This window comes from Engraulis encrasicolus, chromosome 16 (genome assembly GCF_034702125.1).
Source record: "Engraulis encrasicolus isolate BLACKSEA-1 chromosome 16, IST_EnEncr_1.0, whole genome shotgun sequence".
NCBI classification, from domain to species: domain Eukaryota; kingdom Metazoa; phylum Chordata; class Actinopteri; order Clupeiformes; family Engraulidae; genus Engraulis; species Engraulis encrasicolus.
Window position 1 is genome coordinate 2,219,057 of NC_085872.1, and position 18,444 is coordinate 2,237,500.

The 18,444-nt window shown below is 43.4% G+C and overlaps 1 protein-coding gene across 1 annotated transcript in view; it reads left to right on the forward strand.

The window, feature by feature from the left end:
• The first annotated feature begins 1,788 nt into the window (after positions 1-1,788).
• frem3 (Fras1 related extracellular matrix 3) overlaps positions 1,789-18,444 on the forward strand; it is a 27,438-nt gene continuing 10,782 nt past the window's right edge. Inside the window, exons 1-6 of the mRNA XM_063218245.1 lie at positions 1,789-7,055; positions 7,296-7,385; positions 16,276-16,422; positions 16,607-16,837; positions 16,929-17,054; positions 17,260-17,511. Of these exons, the coding sequence (XP_063074315.1) occupies positions 2,033-7,055; positions 7,296-7,385; positions 16,276-16,422; positions 16,607-16,837; positions 16,929-17,054; positions 17,260-17,511 (5,869 nt within the window). The 5' untranslated portion in view covers positions 1,789-2,032. The remainder of the gene's footprint in view (positions 7,056-7,295; positions 7,386-16,275; positions 16,423-16,606; positions 16,838-16,928; positions 17,055-17,259; positions 17,512-18,444) is intronic.

An 18,444-nucleotide genomic window follows, 5' to 3' on the forward strand; every position in this document is an offset into this window, starting at 1 on the left:
AAGCATGCTATTTAGGCTAAGGACTTGCATGATGCCCACATTCATTTGCAATAAGTACTAAATAGGTCTACGTAAGAAAAAGATGAATTAGGGCAATTAAGTATAATTTTGCCTTCTCTATGCAGAGGAAGACTAGGCAAATATTGCAGTTCATGCAAAACACAACAAATGCCATGACACTTTTCTGTCATACGGTTTTTGAATAAATGTTTACACTCACAGGCTTTTATCCCTCCCTGTCCAGGAAGTTTAGGGTCTAAGGTTGAGCGCACACCTGTCTGGACAGCTGCTGAGTAGGCAGCTTGTGGGTGTCTTTGGTGCCGTGGTGTCTTGTGGGGTCACCCTCACTAGGGTGCTGGCACGTGAAAGCCAGCCAGCTCACCCATAAACACAGCATTCCACAAGGACCATGTAACAAATGTCCTACTGTGTGGCTTACCTTTGAAATGAAATGAAACTTATTCCTGCAAAATTTTTAATTCAGTTGGGATCCTCTTATGTGTTGCTCCTATAGCTACATATTTCAGCCATAGGATCTTAAACTTGTATTGTTTTACATTTCATAGGCAGGTTTGCAGTCTACCGATTGCAGCCTACAGAATAGGCCTACAGAAGTCTGCACAAATAGCAGCAAATATAAAGTGTTATCTGAATGCAGCATGTTGTGACAGAAATAGCCTATGTTGTCTGACAGGGGAAACAAACATAGGCTACAGATAGGATAGAATAACCTGTATGGCTACATGAGACATACCAGTCAATCAACCAATCAACCAACCAATCAACCAATCAATCAATCAATCAATCAAACAAACAAACAAACAAACAAACAATCAATCAAACTGGCTATCTATTTATTTATAGCACAGTATCAGTAGTCTAATTATTCAATGTGATTTCAAGAAAGTCAGTCAAGTAAAATAACGGAATGGCATTGTCAATATTCGTAGACAATTCTCCTTTTCAGTAGGCTACATCATGGCAGGGGAACACAAAAACCAAAGGCCCACAGTATTATTAGTCTATTCTATAACTTACTGAACGGATTCTGCGCCGATGCTGTAACTGACCTGATGGCGCGTTAAGTGTACATTTTTTGCGGCACAGTGGGGCACGTAATTTACCGGAGAGCTTTCGCGTATTTATCTAAATGTGCTCGAGTCCTCTGAAATCCCTGCATTATTGACATTTCAATTAAAAGTGCTTTGGTTCTTGAAGGCATATGTATCTGAAGAAACGCGCGCACAGCTGAAGTCGGCGATTGTAACCTACAGAGACTGATGCTGTGTCTCATGGAGCACTTGTGCACTTCGGGCACTAGCCTATGTGTTAGTGCGTAATTAATACGCCATACGCACCAAAACATGAACTAAACACGCAGTAAAACACTGATGTGCAAAAAAGCACAATTTTGAAAGCAGCATGAGATTCCCTGTAGGCTAAACTCATTTCAACCGTCATTGAATGAACCCGCTTCGAACATCAAGTGTTTCAGCCGTACAATCATTAACCCTACATGATGAAAGCCTGTAGGACGAACGTGAAATATGGAGACCACATGGAAGCATATCTGTCTATCTCTGAAACGAAGTAGGCTTACTAGCCTGCTTCAAAAGTGTGTTTTTATTTAGAAAATCGCTGTTTGACGCAGTATTCCCAATCAGACGCCAGGAAGGCATGCAAAGCGACTGTGGAGGGGGAGATAAGGGGAGGGCGCAGTTAGGGGACTCCAGGCTCAACTTTCTCAGATCAGTCGTGGGAGAGGGCAGTTCTGGGGTGGAGCTTACTTCTGTCCGTGAATACCTGCCACTTCATACTAAGTTAGGGACACTTGCCCTGCGTGTGTATGAGTGTGGACAGCAAAGAGAGTGACAGCAAGAGGGAGACGGAGAGAAAGTGGATAACTGGGAAGATTGCATCATCTAAATTCAACAACCCATCAACTAAACACCCTTCTTTTTGAAATTGCCATTGCCAAAACTCTTAAGATTTTGTGTACTTGATATTTGCTGCAGTGCAGCTGGCTGTGGATATGGCTGGTTGTCTGCAAAGGATAATGCTGTTTAAAGCATGGGCTTTTGCTCTATTTATTCTATTTGGTTTTGGCTGCTGCTTTTCCCCTGTAAAAGCAGAGCCATTCAACACAGCATACCTCTACAAGCACAGATCTGGACCTAATGCTGATTCAATTCTAATCGCAAACAATGGTATTAGAGTTCCCTTTGGACGGTCTGTCTACCTGGATCCTATTAATGACCTGGTGACTGAAGTGCAGCCAGGAGATCGTTGTCACATTACAGTGTTAGACAATGACCCACTGGCACAGAAACCTGGCATGTTGACCCCAAAGAAGTTCCCCTGCGCTTTTGGTCCTGAGGAGGTAAAATACACACATTTTGGATCCAGGAGCCCCAGCAAAGATCGCGTGAAACTCCAGCTGCGATATGACTCACAGACAGACACAGTGGTGGTGCCTTTCATGCTGGAAGTTGAAGTTGTCTTCCAGCAGTTGGAGATTCTGACCCGAAACATGCCCTTAGTTGTGGACAAACTCAATGGGCAGAGCAACCCAATTGATAAAAAAGGCCTGGAATTTGCATATGAAGACGGTGTCACAAAATGCAAGGTGACAACACTGGTTGGTGCAGGTGGACTTCCCAGGTATGGCAAACTTTTAGATAATTCTATTAATGGCCAAATGATTGACTGTGATGAGTTTGTTAAGAAAGGCATTCGATACCAACACACAGCCAAGACCAACTCACCAAATAGGGACTACATCCCGATGTTAGTAGAGGTGCATGACAACGACGGCAACACTATTCAACAAGAGCATTTTCATGTCATGGTTAGAATTAAAGAGGGGTCAGAAAATACCCCGCCAAAACCAAGCTTTGTTGCAATGATGATGATGGAAATAGATCAGTTTGTGATGACAGCCATTACCAGTGACATGCTGGCAGCTGAAGATGTTGAGACCCCTGCCGATGACTTGATCTTTAACATTACCTCTCCACTGGGGCCACAGCAGGGCTTTATAATCAGTACGGATGACCAAAACTTACCTATTACATCCTTCTATCAGAGAGACATTAAGGACCTGAAAATTGCCTATAAGCCACCCTCTGAAGATTCAGATGTGGAGAGAATTTTCCAGATTGAATTCGAGATAGTGGATGCTGAAGGTGCTGCGTCTGACCCATTTGCTTTTATGATTGTTGTTAAGCCCATGAACACGCTGGCACCTGTGGCAACCAAAAACACTGGGCAGTTGCTGTTTGAGGGGCAGTCCAGACCACTGTCAAGTGATCAGAACTTAGAGATTAGTGATGAAGACAATTTAGAGAATGTGAGGATCACTGTTGTTGACGGTCTGAAACATGGAGAGCTGACAGTGCTGAGGTCCCAGCGAAAGTTTTTCACGCCATCTGATCTGGATGCAGGCATTGTTGTGTACCAGCATGATGGCAGTGACACATACAGTGACAACATTATTTTCAGAATGACTGATGGGAGCAATGAAGTCGAATTTCTCTTCCCCATTACTATTGCCCCCACTGACGATGAGCCTCCAATTATAAATGCTAACACGGGCATTGTGCTCCACAAGAATGAGATGATGCAGATATCCCCCTTCATACTAAGTGCAACAGACATTGATTCAGAGGATTCAACCATTAAGTTCACACTGGAAGCTCCATACTCAACTGTTGGAGAACTGCTCCTCAGGCAGGTTGAGCCTCCTGCCGATCCATCCACTTGGACATTCAGTGAGACAGATGAGATTTTTGAACAGGTGGTAACAGAGTGGTTTCAGCAGGACATTCTAGATGGAAAGCTTTTTTACCGTCACACTGGGCCTCATAGCACTACAACTGTAATAGATCAGGTAGCATTCCATGTCCAGGATGACAACGATCCACCAAACCAGTCAGGAAAACACATTTTTATTGTTAAAATCCAACCAGTTGATGATCTACCCCCCGAACTTTATCCTGACACAACCCTCCATATGACTGTGCAGGAATATGAGCTTACGCCCTTCACAAAGAAGTTCTTGCGGTATACTGACCTTGACTGTGATGACAGAGATCTGAGATACACCATTAAAAAGGTCCCCACGGATACAGATGAAAACAACCCAGTGCCGTTGGGTAACCTAGTTCTCACTGACAGTCCTGATACCGTCATTACTGTATTCACTCAGGCCCAGATCAATCACCATAAAGTAGCTTACAAACCACCAGACCAGGAGCTCGGCATCACACCCAAAGTACTTCAATTCACATTCATAGTTGAGGACACAGCTGGTAACTCAGCTGATGGCATTTTCACAATATTCTTGCAGCCTGTCGATAACAAGCCTCCAATGATCACCAACACTGGCTTTACTGTGTTAGAAAGAGGTGTGTATATCATTACCAAGAAGGAGCTGGATGCTTCAGATCAGGACACAGAGATTGAGAACATCATTTTTACTGTGACGCAGATACCTCGATATGGGCATTTGCAGTACCTTGGCATAGAAATGACAAAAGATGAGACGTTTATGCTTGAAGACATCGAGAGCGGCCGCTTGGCCTACACGCATGGTGGTGCAGAATCCCTTAGTGACACCATCAAAGTTGATGTAAGTGATGGGTTCCATGAGGTACCTATCATCATAAAAATCACCATCAAACCGGTTGATGATGAGATGCCCACTATCATGTTACCGGCAGGACTCCTGGGAGCCTCTATCAATGTGTTGGAGAATGGGGCCACTGAGATAACTAGCAATGTTATCCAGGGCCATGATGAAGACACTGATGACTTGATGTTGACATTTATAGTTGAAGAGCCACCTAGACTGGGTGACATCTTGGTGAATGGCCGGCAAGCAGAGCGCTTCACTCAGCAAGACATCATTAATGGAGTGGTAGTATATGCACACACCAGTGGTGAAATAGGCCCTTACAAGCTTCATGACTCCTTCAATCTCTCTTTATCTGATATGTCTGAAGAATGGGTGGTAGGGGGTAACAAGGTCCAGGGGGTAACAGTGCAGGTTACAATTCTACCACTCGACAGCATACCACCTATTGTAATAGTAGGAGAACAGTTTGTTGTGGTGGAAGGGGAAAAGAACACTATTACCCTTGAGCACATTCAAGCTGAGGATGTTGACACAAATAACGATGATATCTTGTGCACCATTATTGTCCAGCCATCATCAGGCTACATTGAGAACATCTCACCCGCACCAGGCTCAGAAAAGTCCAGAGCGGGCACTGCTATCACAGCCTTCACCATTAAAGATGTTGGCTTAGGCCATATCCATTATGTTCAGAGTATCCACAAGGGAGTAGAGCCAGTTGAGGACAGATTCACATTCCGCTGTTCAGATGGTATTAATTTCTCTGAACGGCATTTTTTCCCAATTGTAATTGTGCCAGCCAATGATGAAAAGCCAGAAATATTTGTCAGGGAGTTTGTGGTGATGGAGGGCATGAGTCTTGTGATCGATACTCCCATACTGAATGCAGCAGATGCAGACATCCCGGGGGATGAGCTCGAATTTGAGATAATCAAAAACCCCAAGCATGGCAGCATTGTCCAACAGATGAGTTCTGGCACTGTGCCGGTTGTGAGGTTCTCGCTTGAGCAAATAAAGGAAGCCTCCAACATTGTCTATGAGCATGATGACTCAGAAACTAAAGAAGACAGCTTTGAAATCAGACTCTCTGATGGCAAGTTCACTGTTGAGAAGAAGGTGCCCATTATGGTCATTCCTGTTGACGATGAGACACCCAGAATGGCAATTAATGATGGCCTGGAGGTTGAAATCGGAGAGACCAAAGTAATCACCAACAGGGTCATGAAAGCTACTGACCTTGACTCTGAAGATAAAGAACTTACTTACATAATTCGTCACGGGCCAGGACAGGGCTACCTCCAGCGTATCACCAAACATGGAGATGTGGTTGGGAACATAACAATTGGGACAAACTTCACACAGGATGAAGTCGACAAACGACTGATCCAGTATGTTCACACAGGCCAGGAGGGTATCCGTGATCTCATGAAATTTGATGTCACAGATGGCATCAACCCCCTAATCGACCGATACTTCTACATAAACATTGGCAGCATTGACATGGTCTTCCCTGATGTCATCAACAAAGGGGTGACCCTGAAAGAGGGAGGGAAAGTAACCTTGACTACTGATCTCCTCAGCACCACTGACATCAATAGCCCAGATGAGCACTTGACATTCAGTATCACACGTGCCCCCAGTAGAGGTCACCTGGAATGTTCAGACTTACCAGGTGTGCCCATCTCCACATTCACCCAGCTGCAGCTTGCCGGAAACAAGATCTATTACATTCACACATCTGATGACGAGATGAAGATGGACAGCTTTGAGTTTGAGGTGACGGACGGTTACAACCCTGTCTTCCGGACATTCAGGGTGTCCATTACGGATGTTGACAATAAGAAGCCAGTCCTGACTGTTAACAAGCTTGTGGTCGAAGAGGGTGAGTCTAAATTGATCACACCTTTTGAACTAACCGTGGAGGACCGTGATACACCAGATAATCTGCTCCGCTTTGTGATCACACAAGTGCCAGTTCATGGTCAGCTTTTGTACAATGCCAGCCTGCCAATCACTTCCTTCACCAAACAGGACCTGAATGAAAACCTCATCACGTACAAACACGATGGTACAGAGACAAATGAGGACAGCTTCTCATTCACTGTTACAGATGGAACACACACTGAGTTCTATCTCTTTCCTGACACCGTCTATGAGACTCGAAAGCCCCAAACTATGACTATTCGCATCAATACTGTAGATAATGGTGTGCCACAGATTGTGGTGAACAAGGCAGCACCGACTTTGAGGGTGCTCCACACCGGACACCTTGGCTTCTTAATAACCAGCAAGGCCCTGAAGGCTGAGGACAGAGACAGCCCAAGGAAAGTGCTGAAGTTCTCAGTGTCTGAACCTCCTCAGCATGGGTTTATCATAAACACTGCCCTTGGCAATGACAGCATCAAAACCTTCACACAGGGTGAGGATGCTTTTTGTTCTTTTCGAAATATAATATTTAAGTTATTATGTTATAGTATATACCGTATATGTTTAGTCTCCCAGCTAAAATTATGTGATATCATGTGAAATCAAATTTGTGTGTCTAATTAGAGGTTAATCCTCGCTGTAAAGTCAATAGTCTGAAAATGAATATAATGTAGAAACACATTGAAGCACTGTATTTTCTCATGTTGTCTTTTCAATGAATATCCCCTTTTAGCTGAAATCGATGACATGAAAATCTGTTATGTGCTGTTGGATGGAAGCAATGCCACAAGTGACATCTTCTACTTCACAGTCGAGGATAATGGTAAGAGATATTTTTGTAAGTTTGCTGGTCTAAATGTACAGTGCTGTTGACATGATCTCCATTTTTGTAGGATTATTGACAGCTATGCTGTAATGTTTGTACCACAAAGGCTTAGCAATTGGCAACGATTGGTAGTGCTAACTCTATTCAAACACACAGAGGGGAACATGTCAACCATACATGGCAAATCTGTATAGCATGATGTGTATTGTCTTAAAAGGGTTCAGCTAATTGTGAAATGCGTCTTAGACATGTACTGTAACTTTCATAGTTGATTTTCTGCCAGTATCTGTCAGTAGTGTGTTCCACTCTCTGTGGCTGATAGTGACACCAGTGAAGTGAAACTGAACTGCAACTGTAACAAAGTATCCTGAGTATTTCCTGTCCATTGAAATAGAACTCCATGCCATATAACCAAGAATAGCGGTAGCACGTGAGTCAAGTCAAGAAACGTTAATGTCTATGTCAGTGTCACACTTATCTAGATTTTTAACCTGTCATGAAATCAACTTGCCCATTCCATAATGTAAGGCACTGTAGATGGATTGCATTTTCAGAAGTGTAATTTATTATTACTTGTCATCAAGAGTGTGATGTGCTTAATGTCACATCACTTCCCTGCAGTGTGGAGAGATACTTTGTTTTGAGGGATTTGGATTTCAGGAGCATGGTGTATTTATATTCCTGTGGCATTCAGCTGTGGTCATGTGTTCTATGGTAGTCATCTCCCTTTTCACAACTATCAGCCTAGTCTTTTGGAAGTAAGTAAAGTAGGCTTAGTAAGTACATTTGACTTACTTACCTACAAGTGTTTTGTCTCACACTTATCTTGCAGCCTTTTCAGTGAATGGAATAAAGGCGCAAATTATCAGAAAGGAGAACTCCCACATTATTATTTGGAAACATTGGACATGGGACTTTAATTAAGTGATTATTTAATAGTCATGTATGTTTTAGTTTAATATACATTTACTTCTTAACTTTTTCCTAATTTGTATCTTGAAAGAAGGCAATATTGCACATTAGGAAAGGCCCAGTTTTGCTCTCTGAAGCCTATGTGTTGACATGTAGGCCTAATTCAAGCCTGAAAGCCTGAATTCTTGTCTTTTTGACCTCTTTTAGTTTTTGTTCAGGTTGGTAATTTATCATGACCATAAAAGACAGGAACATATGTTACTTCTTTTTTTTGCTAGTCAAACATCTTTTATTTCTTGCTTCCCCTGGGGGCGTTGTTCCCAGGTGTGATCAGTGCATGGTGAACATCTTGTGGCGGCCCAACATCAGTGGTTTTCTCTGTTTTGCATGGCTGCAGACTTTGTAATAAAGTGGCCAGTGGCCTCAGGGACTGACTCATCTCTGCTCACCCCAAATCCCGCTCTCTCCATCTTCAGTCATTACAGAGGGGTTTATGGCTCTCAGGACATGCCCAAGCAGGTTGACCACTGCTTTGTAGGAAGATGAGAAGAATTGACCAGACACCTTTGTATGGGGATAAGGAGGTTGATTAGAAAGGAAAATGCCCCAGGCAGGATGGCAGAATCACATAGCCCCGCAGTCTTTAAATGAGTCACTTTTTTGTGTGTGTGTGTGTGTGTGTGTGGGGGGGGGGGGGTTCTACTACTTTTGTTACCTCAGTTATGACACCAAAGTATTGTATGTAAAGTCTTGCAGATTCTGAAATGTTAACAAAATCGCTACCCTGTTCTCGAGTGATGTGGTTCTGAAATGGAACTGCATCCTCTGAACACGTGTTCATATGCTGGTGACACAGTTTGGTGAGGGATTTTATAAACCCCTTAGCTCAGAGCCAAAAACTGTCACCAAAATTGTAATGGCTTTGTCTTAATGTGTTACTTAAGGCTCTCAGTAATGTCATAACAATGTTGTTATGATGCAGTTGAGTATTTCCATCAAACAAGGAATAGGCTCGCCAGTGACCCCATCTGCTGTTAGAGGCTACAGGGCTTCCAGAAATTTGGTGCATTCTTTTTGGAATCAGATGGATTCTTAACAGCTACTGCAGCAGGAGGAAACGGAGGGGAGATGAACTGGTAGGGACAGCTGTGTGAGGGTATTAGCAGGTCTTAAATGTAGTGTGTGGGGCATAGCTGCTACTGTGTGTGTGTGTGTGTGTGTGTGTGTGTGTGTGTGTGTGTGTGTGTGTGTGTGTGTGTGTGTGTGTGTGTGTGTGTGTGTGTGTGTTAATGATAGCAATGACAGGGAGGGATACAGGCACTGTCTACACATGTGCCTGACTCTGCTGACCTCTACGATGAAATAATGTTGTTCTATTAATTGTTTTCTTTTTTGGATATTTATTTATTTATTCATTGAGATAGGAAAGTGAAGGAGAGACAGGAAGTGAGTGGGGGGAGAGAGACGAGTGCGGAACGGCAAAGGACTCGGGCCAGATTAGACACCGGGTCGCCGGCATAGCAGTCCAGTGCCCAGCCGTTAGAGCCACGGGCAGGCCGTTCTAGTGACCTTACCTATTGTCAATGTCTGGCAGAAACCTAATAATTTTTGATTATATATTAATCTAAAATCAAATCACAATTTTTTGCAATAAATAAACACTTCATCATTTCAGTGATTTATAAAACGCATAGTTACAGAGACTGCCCAAAAGTACTAATTTCAAAATACATAAATAAATAAATAAGATGTGGAGTTGCAAGATTTCTGCCAGACAGCGACAACTTCGATAAATAATCAAATATTAGTAATGTGATGAATACTGTGAAGTCTAGTGCTATCAAGCATTTTTGACAGATACTCAATGATCCCCGGTTTCTCGGTTTGTTTAATTTTGAACATCAAATGATTATTTAATTTAACTCTAAAGCCAGCTATAGGGTATACAGGGCTTTTCAACACTAACACCATTAGCCCATTATCGTTTTACTACCATAGCTATTTTGTTGTATCTAAAAGATTCTATTAGCATCTTATAACAAACTGTTCGTCTCAGTATAAGTAAAAGAAATACAGTATAAGAAATAAAAACATGGTCCTTCGTTGAAGTATCACGTAGCAAGCAGTGACAAAGTCCCTGAAACTAAGACTTGTCTGCAGCAGGTCCCCAGACTGAATTAGACCTCTGCTCCCTGGATGTTAATGATCTGTGCTGAAAGACTCATTTTGCACCAAGTCAGAAGAAGTGTCACATGAACATGTGCCCCCAGTGTCCTGCTCACCACTGGGCCTGGAAGTGGGAATAGAGGAAGACAGGTGTGGGTGTGGGTGTGGGTGTGTGGGGTGTGGAGTATGTGTGTGTGTGTGTGTTTGAGTGTGCGTGTGTGTGTGTGTGTGGTGGGTGTTGGGTGGGGGTGTTGGGGGTGTGGGGTTGTGGAGAGAAACCCCATGCTGGTCTACTTTCAAGACCTGTAATTCTAACCCTGGTCTAAGATGGACTGATAACCCCACAGACTTGCACCTTTACTAAGATTCTCTTTAGAGTATGGTGCCACGTATCTGGCTAGAGGAATGAAACAACTAAATAGCTGGTACGTCACATTTACATGGGACAACTCTTACAAACAAATTGAATGCCTTTAGCTGCGTGACAAAGCTACTCAGTAAAGGCAATTGTGTTTTAAAGTTTTTCTTCTTTGCTTAGTGATGCTGGTACATTTTTGAGTGTTTTAAGACCCAAAGTGCAGATGAAGGCCTAAAAAGGAATCATGCTGATGCAGACTGAGCAAAGATTGGATTGCAGTCTCTGGAGTCTTTAGTGTAGTCTATCATGTGTCATGCTGTGTGACCTTAATGCCCAGCAATCATGCAAACCGTCAGGGGGTCAATCTGGCCAACCAGAGGAGTATAGAGCCCACCACCCCGGCTTCCTGGTGTACACTTCCTAATGGTGTTTTCAGATCTGACCTGTCACCGGTGTCGACAGTCACTGGTGAATTTACAGTGAGCTGGTGCCACTGCTGGTGTGTGTGGGAAGAGCGAGTGGCTGAAGCCCCAGCTCAACTCCTTCTCCTCCAGCCGTGCGTCTGTCGGAGCAGATTTATGGGCACTTTGGAGCCTGCAGTAGAGATGATGTACAGCTTTGAGGTTATTCTTGTCTCGTTCATATGGCAAATCTGTTTTGGCACCCTCTGGGATCCATCATATACAGTAGTCTTTTCACCAAAGCCATCTGCCCCTTAGTTCTTACAGTCACGCTTTCTTGTGTCTTAATTTCATTCGGATTCCAAGCGTTACAAGTGCTCCCAACACTCCCATACCGTAGTTGCATATAATGATGGCAGCAGGCACAGGCTAGGTGGCAACGGAGACAAATTAGATGTTGTGCTCCTCCGTTAAACATAAAGCTGCTGTGGTAATGCACAGACACCAACAAAGCACAGAGATGCTTTGACTTCCAACCTCTATTCTAACGTATACAGTATACTGTATGTTCTTCTCACAATTCCTCCATCGAGAGTTTTGGACAGTGCCAGTGATGTATCACATTTACATTTTAGCCTCTGTACAGAACATTATCCTCTGTGTGGTCTGGTTAGATGTGACCAAGATGTCAAAAGCCGTTCATATTATGAGCTAAACGAAAAGACACGGTGTGTATGTCTGACATGAAACCAATGCGGCTGACCCTGTTTGGGATGTTTGAGCTGACACGAAGTAAGATGATGGGTTAAAAGAGGAAAACCTTAATTAGGAACTGCAATAATCATCACGCTGCCTGCTGTCACTCAGTGGCTGATATACTTAGCTCTGGAGTGGTGGGTGGTAAGCAGCAGAGCTGGGTTGCTTCCCTTTGCATCATGTAGTGTGGTATGGTATGCAGGCCCGCCAGCAGAGAGGGAGAAAGGGGTATGTTCTCCCAGGCCCAGGGAGATGGGGGGCCCAGAATTGTATGTATTGGGTAGGGGGCCCTTTAAGATGACCTTGTCCTGGGCCCAGCAAAAGCTGTCAGTGGCCCTGATGGTATGACCTCTCAGCTCTTAGCCTGTCCCCTGGCTCACTCCTTATCCTCAGGTTAAAAACAGACAGGAGCAGTACTCCCCTCAGCAGTTCAATAAAAGTATTCAAACTATGGCCGTCATATAAAAGGTAATTCCGCATGTGTTATAATACATAAATATATTAAATGTCAAAATATACGTAGGTAAAGGCCGTGATGCTTAGTTGCACACATGTAGTTGCCAAACACTTCATGGTTACTCAGGTTTTGTGCAAATACACACACACACACACACACACACACACACACACACACACACACACACACACACACACACACACACACACACACACACACACACACACACACACACACACACACACACACACACACACACACACACACACACACACACCGTATGCAGAAAACACAAAACAGCTGTTCTCTGGAGATATGTAAACTCTTGCTATACGCAGGGACTTCTGGAAACATATTTGCATTGGAAAAGTGTCTGCCCTGCTCAATGGCATTCCATCTTGATGATAGTGATGTTTAACTGTCTATTGACAATATGTTTCAAAAAGAAAAAAACCCAAATCACGGCTTTCTTGTGACATACATGCTTATTTATCTCTCCATTCAGCTTTTGTCTTGGGTGTTCTGACAAGAGTTTTGGCATTCATCTGCTGCTTGGCCTGAGGGTGTTAGTAAATTAGCCTGGCTCACAGGCGTTAACATTTCACATGTGAGAGTGCCCAAGGCATTGCAGAATGACTGCAGGCACCTTTGGAGGCCTGGATAACATCCAGCAGACCCTCTGTAGTACAGCTCCCGAAGCAGTCAAATATGGCTGCCACATTCCCCTTGATATACTAGTGGGCTAATGCTGGTAATTGAAATAAATCACCACTGTTGAATTTATTAAGGGTGTAAACAGAGTGCTGTGTCCACTGTCAGCTCAAGGGAATTACTGTAAAATGGCAGTGAATGGCCTATGACCAATGGGCAATGTACATGCTAGTATTGTCATACATTTGTCCATGAATCATGTTTCTGGCATTCATCACTTCAGCATGGTTATCTCTGTCGTTTGATTAAAGTGTAGCAACCTGCTAACGAGGCATGAGGTTGTAACTTAGTGTTGCCGTCTGTCTGTACATATTATTGCCCTCGTAAATACCAAGAGAATCCAGGCAGATCTCTGTGACTGCATGGTGAATTTAGAGGTTAGGAGCCTGTTGTTCTGAGCCTCACTGTTGCAGTGTGGCCCAAAGCCAGAGTCGAAGATGAACCAAAGTTCTCAATGCAACTACTAGTGGATAAGCACTCAATTCTCAACAGTGAATTATTTTGAATAACAAAACAATACTTGTTTGGTGTTAAAGCAAGAAAAAAGCCTTAACCCCACCCCCACACAAGGGTGAAATTAGGCACTTAGTGTTGGTATCCACATGTCTCAGTATTAGTCAAATTTGGATGAACTAAGTGGAGTTAGTTGGACTCAAAGGGCGAGCATCTGGCTAGTTCTGAGCTAGGCGGGGGACATGGTAGTGAATAGCTATGCAGTGGGTCTGGGCCACCCAGACTCTGTCTGCTGTTTGTTTTTTCCTTTGGCTCCTCGGAGGAACAAAAGGTGGTAAAGACGGGGAGGCACACAGCAACATAAGACCTAAGTGTGAGGTGTCAGGCTTCAGCTGTCAGTCATGGTGACTTTTGCAGATGCCAAGGAATGAACAAGGGAGAGAGCAAGGGGGGTTGGGACTATGGGAAGGAGGTGGAAGTTATACGGTTTTAAGCCATGGACCCTGTGCTTTGGTGATGGATGATGCTGATAAGTGCAGATATAGCAGTGAAATAAAGTTAAGTAAAGTTAAAGTTTTAAGTAAAGTAAGTAAAGTTTCACAAAGAAAACATGCACGTCCATCTCAAATTGACAAGCAGTGTCAAGTGGAACAACAAAAATGAAGTTTGCAACACCATGCTCCCATTTCTCTTTTCTCTTTTTTAATGTGATGTTTCGGGCAGCATGGCCCTTACACCAAGTGAAATTTAAAGGCCATGACCAATCTAAAAAATAATGTAACAGAACCAAGGGAGTAAAGACATTGGTTAATTTTTCATTCTCTGTGATGTGTATGTATATCTGATGTGTTGACACAAGCTGTATGTCAGGAATGTTGTCTTTAACTAAGACAGATCAGGTCAACATTAGGGACTGAAAGTCAGTACAGACAAATGAAAGCTGTTGAGGACACCTCCTTTGCCAGATCAGTATGACTCTTAGGCCTTCACTGGTGGAGACTTCAATTTATTCAGCAAAGTATGAGCTTAAGTATGAGCTATAAGAGTTAGAAAATTATTAATGTTGTTCTTCCTAAATATTATGGCACAGGTGGCCACTACATGAGTATGTGACATTAACTGTGGTGAGATTAAGAGCGGATAAGAGGATGGCAAAAAAAGCCTGTGTAAGCCTGAGTGCAAGATGGGTTATTTTAGTCATTTTACTCACACATATGCTTTGGCATACAATACTAAAAGTAAAATTAAAGAAACTCAAGAAATCTTTACTGTGGTCTCTTTTTTCCAGGCTGTAGGCTCTATTATATCCATATACGATACATTCATATCTTGGTCTTTGCTTCACGTACTGTACTGCTGGACAGTTTATGTTGGGTTTACCAACGTCACTGAGGAATCTAGGGCAGTCGAAGGCCAGTATGATAGATGTATTTTGTATTTTTAGCTGTCTGTTGGACACACGAGCTGGTTCAAGGTCAGAGTCTGAGGTGAGCCCTGGCTCCTGTGTCACAGAAAGGCTCCGGATTTCCTCTGAAGATCAGATGATGTCTCTGTGACACGGAGTGGTCCGTGGTGAGGGGGAGGTTTTGGAGGCTGTCAAGGCAGGGTACGATGTTTCCTTAGACTGTCTGCAAAGTATAACTCTATAAATCTGCCCTATAATGTCATCTTGTAGGAACATTTCCCGATGGTATAAAATATGGAATGACTAATAGCGCAAGGATGTCGGGGCATAATGTGATTCTATTGTTGTGTTACAGTAGGCTAAGTTTAACTGATGGCACCAGTGAAAGCCGTCTGCTGGAATACCCTAAAGATAAGAGAGTTTGTAAAGATTGTAATGTCAAGCCACTCTAGGCTAATTAAGATCGCATGCAGTAATTAATAACTTTTAGCAAAAAGTGTGAGGGAGCATAAGAGATGCTGTATGTAAAAAAATAAGAATTATTATTCACAAAATAGGGGCAGCTAAGAAGACTATGTAGCAGCATAGCAGAAGACAACTAGGTGAGACTGGTCACCCTGACGCCCCATCTCTCTGTATCATGACTTCCGATCACAGGGGAGACTAAGAGTTTGTGGCCTCCTATTGTTCTGTGGCCTGCCACAACCTCTGGCCTGTCTGGGCCTGTGACATTAACCCTCCAGACCACCCCTCTATCCATCAGGGTGGGGTATATAAAGACAAGTGTTATAGGGGTTGACCATTCCAATGAGGTAAAACTCAAGCTTGACAACCTTTTAACATGGTAGGGGACTGCAAGAGTGGCACATGCCCCTTATCCCCCATTAAGCACTAACCCCTTGAACTGGTTCGTCTTCTATGTCATGTCTCAACTCATTAGGCCATATTAGAAGTCAGGGTGTTTCGAAATGTCATCTTTAGAGAGAGGACTTCAGGTGAAATCACATGCTGAAGTCAAAAAGAGCTAAAAGGAAACAGGAGGCCCAAGCCTGTAAGAGGGATGTTAATTGGCATTTCCCTAAGACAGATCATATTACTGTCCTTCTGTTGACTTTGTAGGGAAGTACCTTTTCTTTCTTTTTCTCTAGCGCTTAAAGAGGCATAGATAGCTCACTCTAACTAAAGCCATTCATTGTTCAAGAAGCATTTGTTTGACAGACCTGCCTTGGCCCGTTCAGCTCAAGTCACCGTGTTTCCCTTGTCAACAGGGGGCAACCAGCTGAAGCCTCAGCCATTTAGACTGAACTGGGCTTGGATCTCCCTGGAGAGAGAGTTCTATATCGTGGATGAGGATGCCAAGTTTCTGGAAGTGACCCTGAAGAGGAGAGGATACCTGGGAGAGACCTCATTTGTCAGTAAGTGTCACCTATAACATCCAGACAAAAGGTTCAAACAGTGATCAAGCAGTGTGCAGAAATGAGAGTTTCACAAAACAACGGATTTGCTACTCACTAATGCAAGTGCCCGGGCCCTATTTCTCCGCCAGTCCAGCCCTGGTGGAGAAAGTATTTTCTAAATATATTTCTCTAATCCCCTCAGGCATTGACACGAAAGATGGAACAGCTGAGAAGGAAAAGGACTTCAGAGGAAAGGCCCAGAAGCAAGTTCAGTTTAACCCAGGTCAGACCCGGGCCACATGGCGAGTTAAAATTTTCACAGACCAAGAGTTTGAAACTTCAGAGACCTTCCAGATTCAACTGTCAGAGCCTGTGATGTCTGTGCTTGAGTATCCAGACACGGCCACTGTGGAGATTGTGGACCCTGGAGATGGTAAGACCATGAACAAAATGAGTAGAAAATTAAACAATCAATCCTGTCAATCGTGTTTATATTGAGTTGCATGTGTACTGTCCTCTCCCAGAGTCCACCGTGTTCATCCCTCAGTCTGAATACCACATAGAGGAGGACATCGGGGAGCTTCTGGTCCCTGTCCGCCGCACTGGAGATGCCAGTCAGGAACTTATGGTGATCTGTTACACCCAACAAGGTGAGGTCCCCATATGTTATATGTTCTGCATTTGTTGAAAGAGAAAATTACACATGAACTGTTCTTCCAAAACAACTCAATGGGCTTTTTATTCAGAAATTGAAGATGTTTCCATGAATGACATCAAGAAGGTCTCCAAATGTAGACTCTTTATATTGTTATAAGTGATTGTAATATTGAAAAAAAAACCCTAATTCAATTTCAGGCAGTGCCACAGGCACGATCCCCAGCTCGGTTCTGTCATACTCTGATTACATCACACGGCCTGAAGACCACACAAGCGTATTGCGGTTTGAGAGGGATGAACGCGAGAAGTTCTGCCGTATCATCATCATCGATGATTCCCTATATGAAGAAGAAGAGAACTTCAACGTTTCGCTGAGCATGCCTATGGGAGGCCAGGTTGGCACCAACTTCCCAAGCGCACGTGTAACCATCCTGGCAGACCATGACGATGGTGAGATTCAAGTCTCAACTCAATTTTTCACATCAATCATCAATTCACCGTTCCCCTCCTAATCATTAGTCCACCTGCCTTGGTATTATATGGAAGAATATGCAAAGTATTTTTTTTATTTCATTGAACTAGTGAAGTCACAATTGCAGTTTCATGTTAAGTGTTTACATTGGAAGTGGAAAGATAGAGACAAAAAACAGATGAGATTCTGATCTTCCTCCTGACTTGTCTGTGTAGCACATTTAGCTGGTGTCCCACAGACAGTGTTTCTCTTTTATCATTGTGTGTTCATTCATTTTGACTTAGTGGGGGTGTGTGCTGTCCTAACAGCTGAAACAATGCTTGAACATACATGTGCATTTACATCTAACCACAGGAATTCTTTATTGTTCTTATCCTGGTTTTCATCCTCCTTTACTAGCCTGGTTTTTATTACAAACTCCTTTAATAATACAGTCACACTATCTAGCGAAAACTTCAAGGGCAAGGGATGAGAAACATTGCAGACCATAACTGCCATACCATCCTTGCCATGTGATAAATAGCATTATAGTATTTCCAAGGTATTCCCCAACCCCACCCCCATCTCCACCCCCAACCCCACCCCCATCCCCAACCCCACCCAACCTCTGAATAAAAGCACCTTTGAGTAAAATGGTAAAAACCCAGCCTGTGGCTGCACGGAAGAAAGACAGAGCGATGGATGAGAAAAAGGCCTGGTGCCAACATAAGGGGTAGGGATGGGGGGTTCTCAGAATGAAAAAGTGAGAAACACTACCCCTAAGAGAAGACTGGAAGTGATGCAAGGCAAAACCAAACGAATGAGCGATAGAGGGTTGATGTCCTGGTATCAAGCATCTGACTCGGTTACAAAAGTGTCTTTGTCCCTAAAACATGTCTGCCTGATAGCTGCCTGGAATTAGCGTGATATGA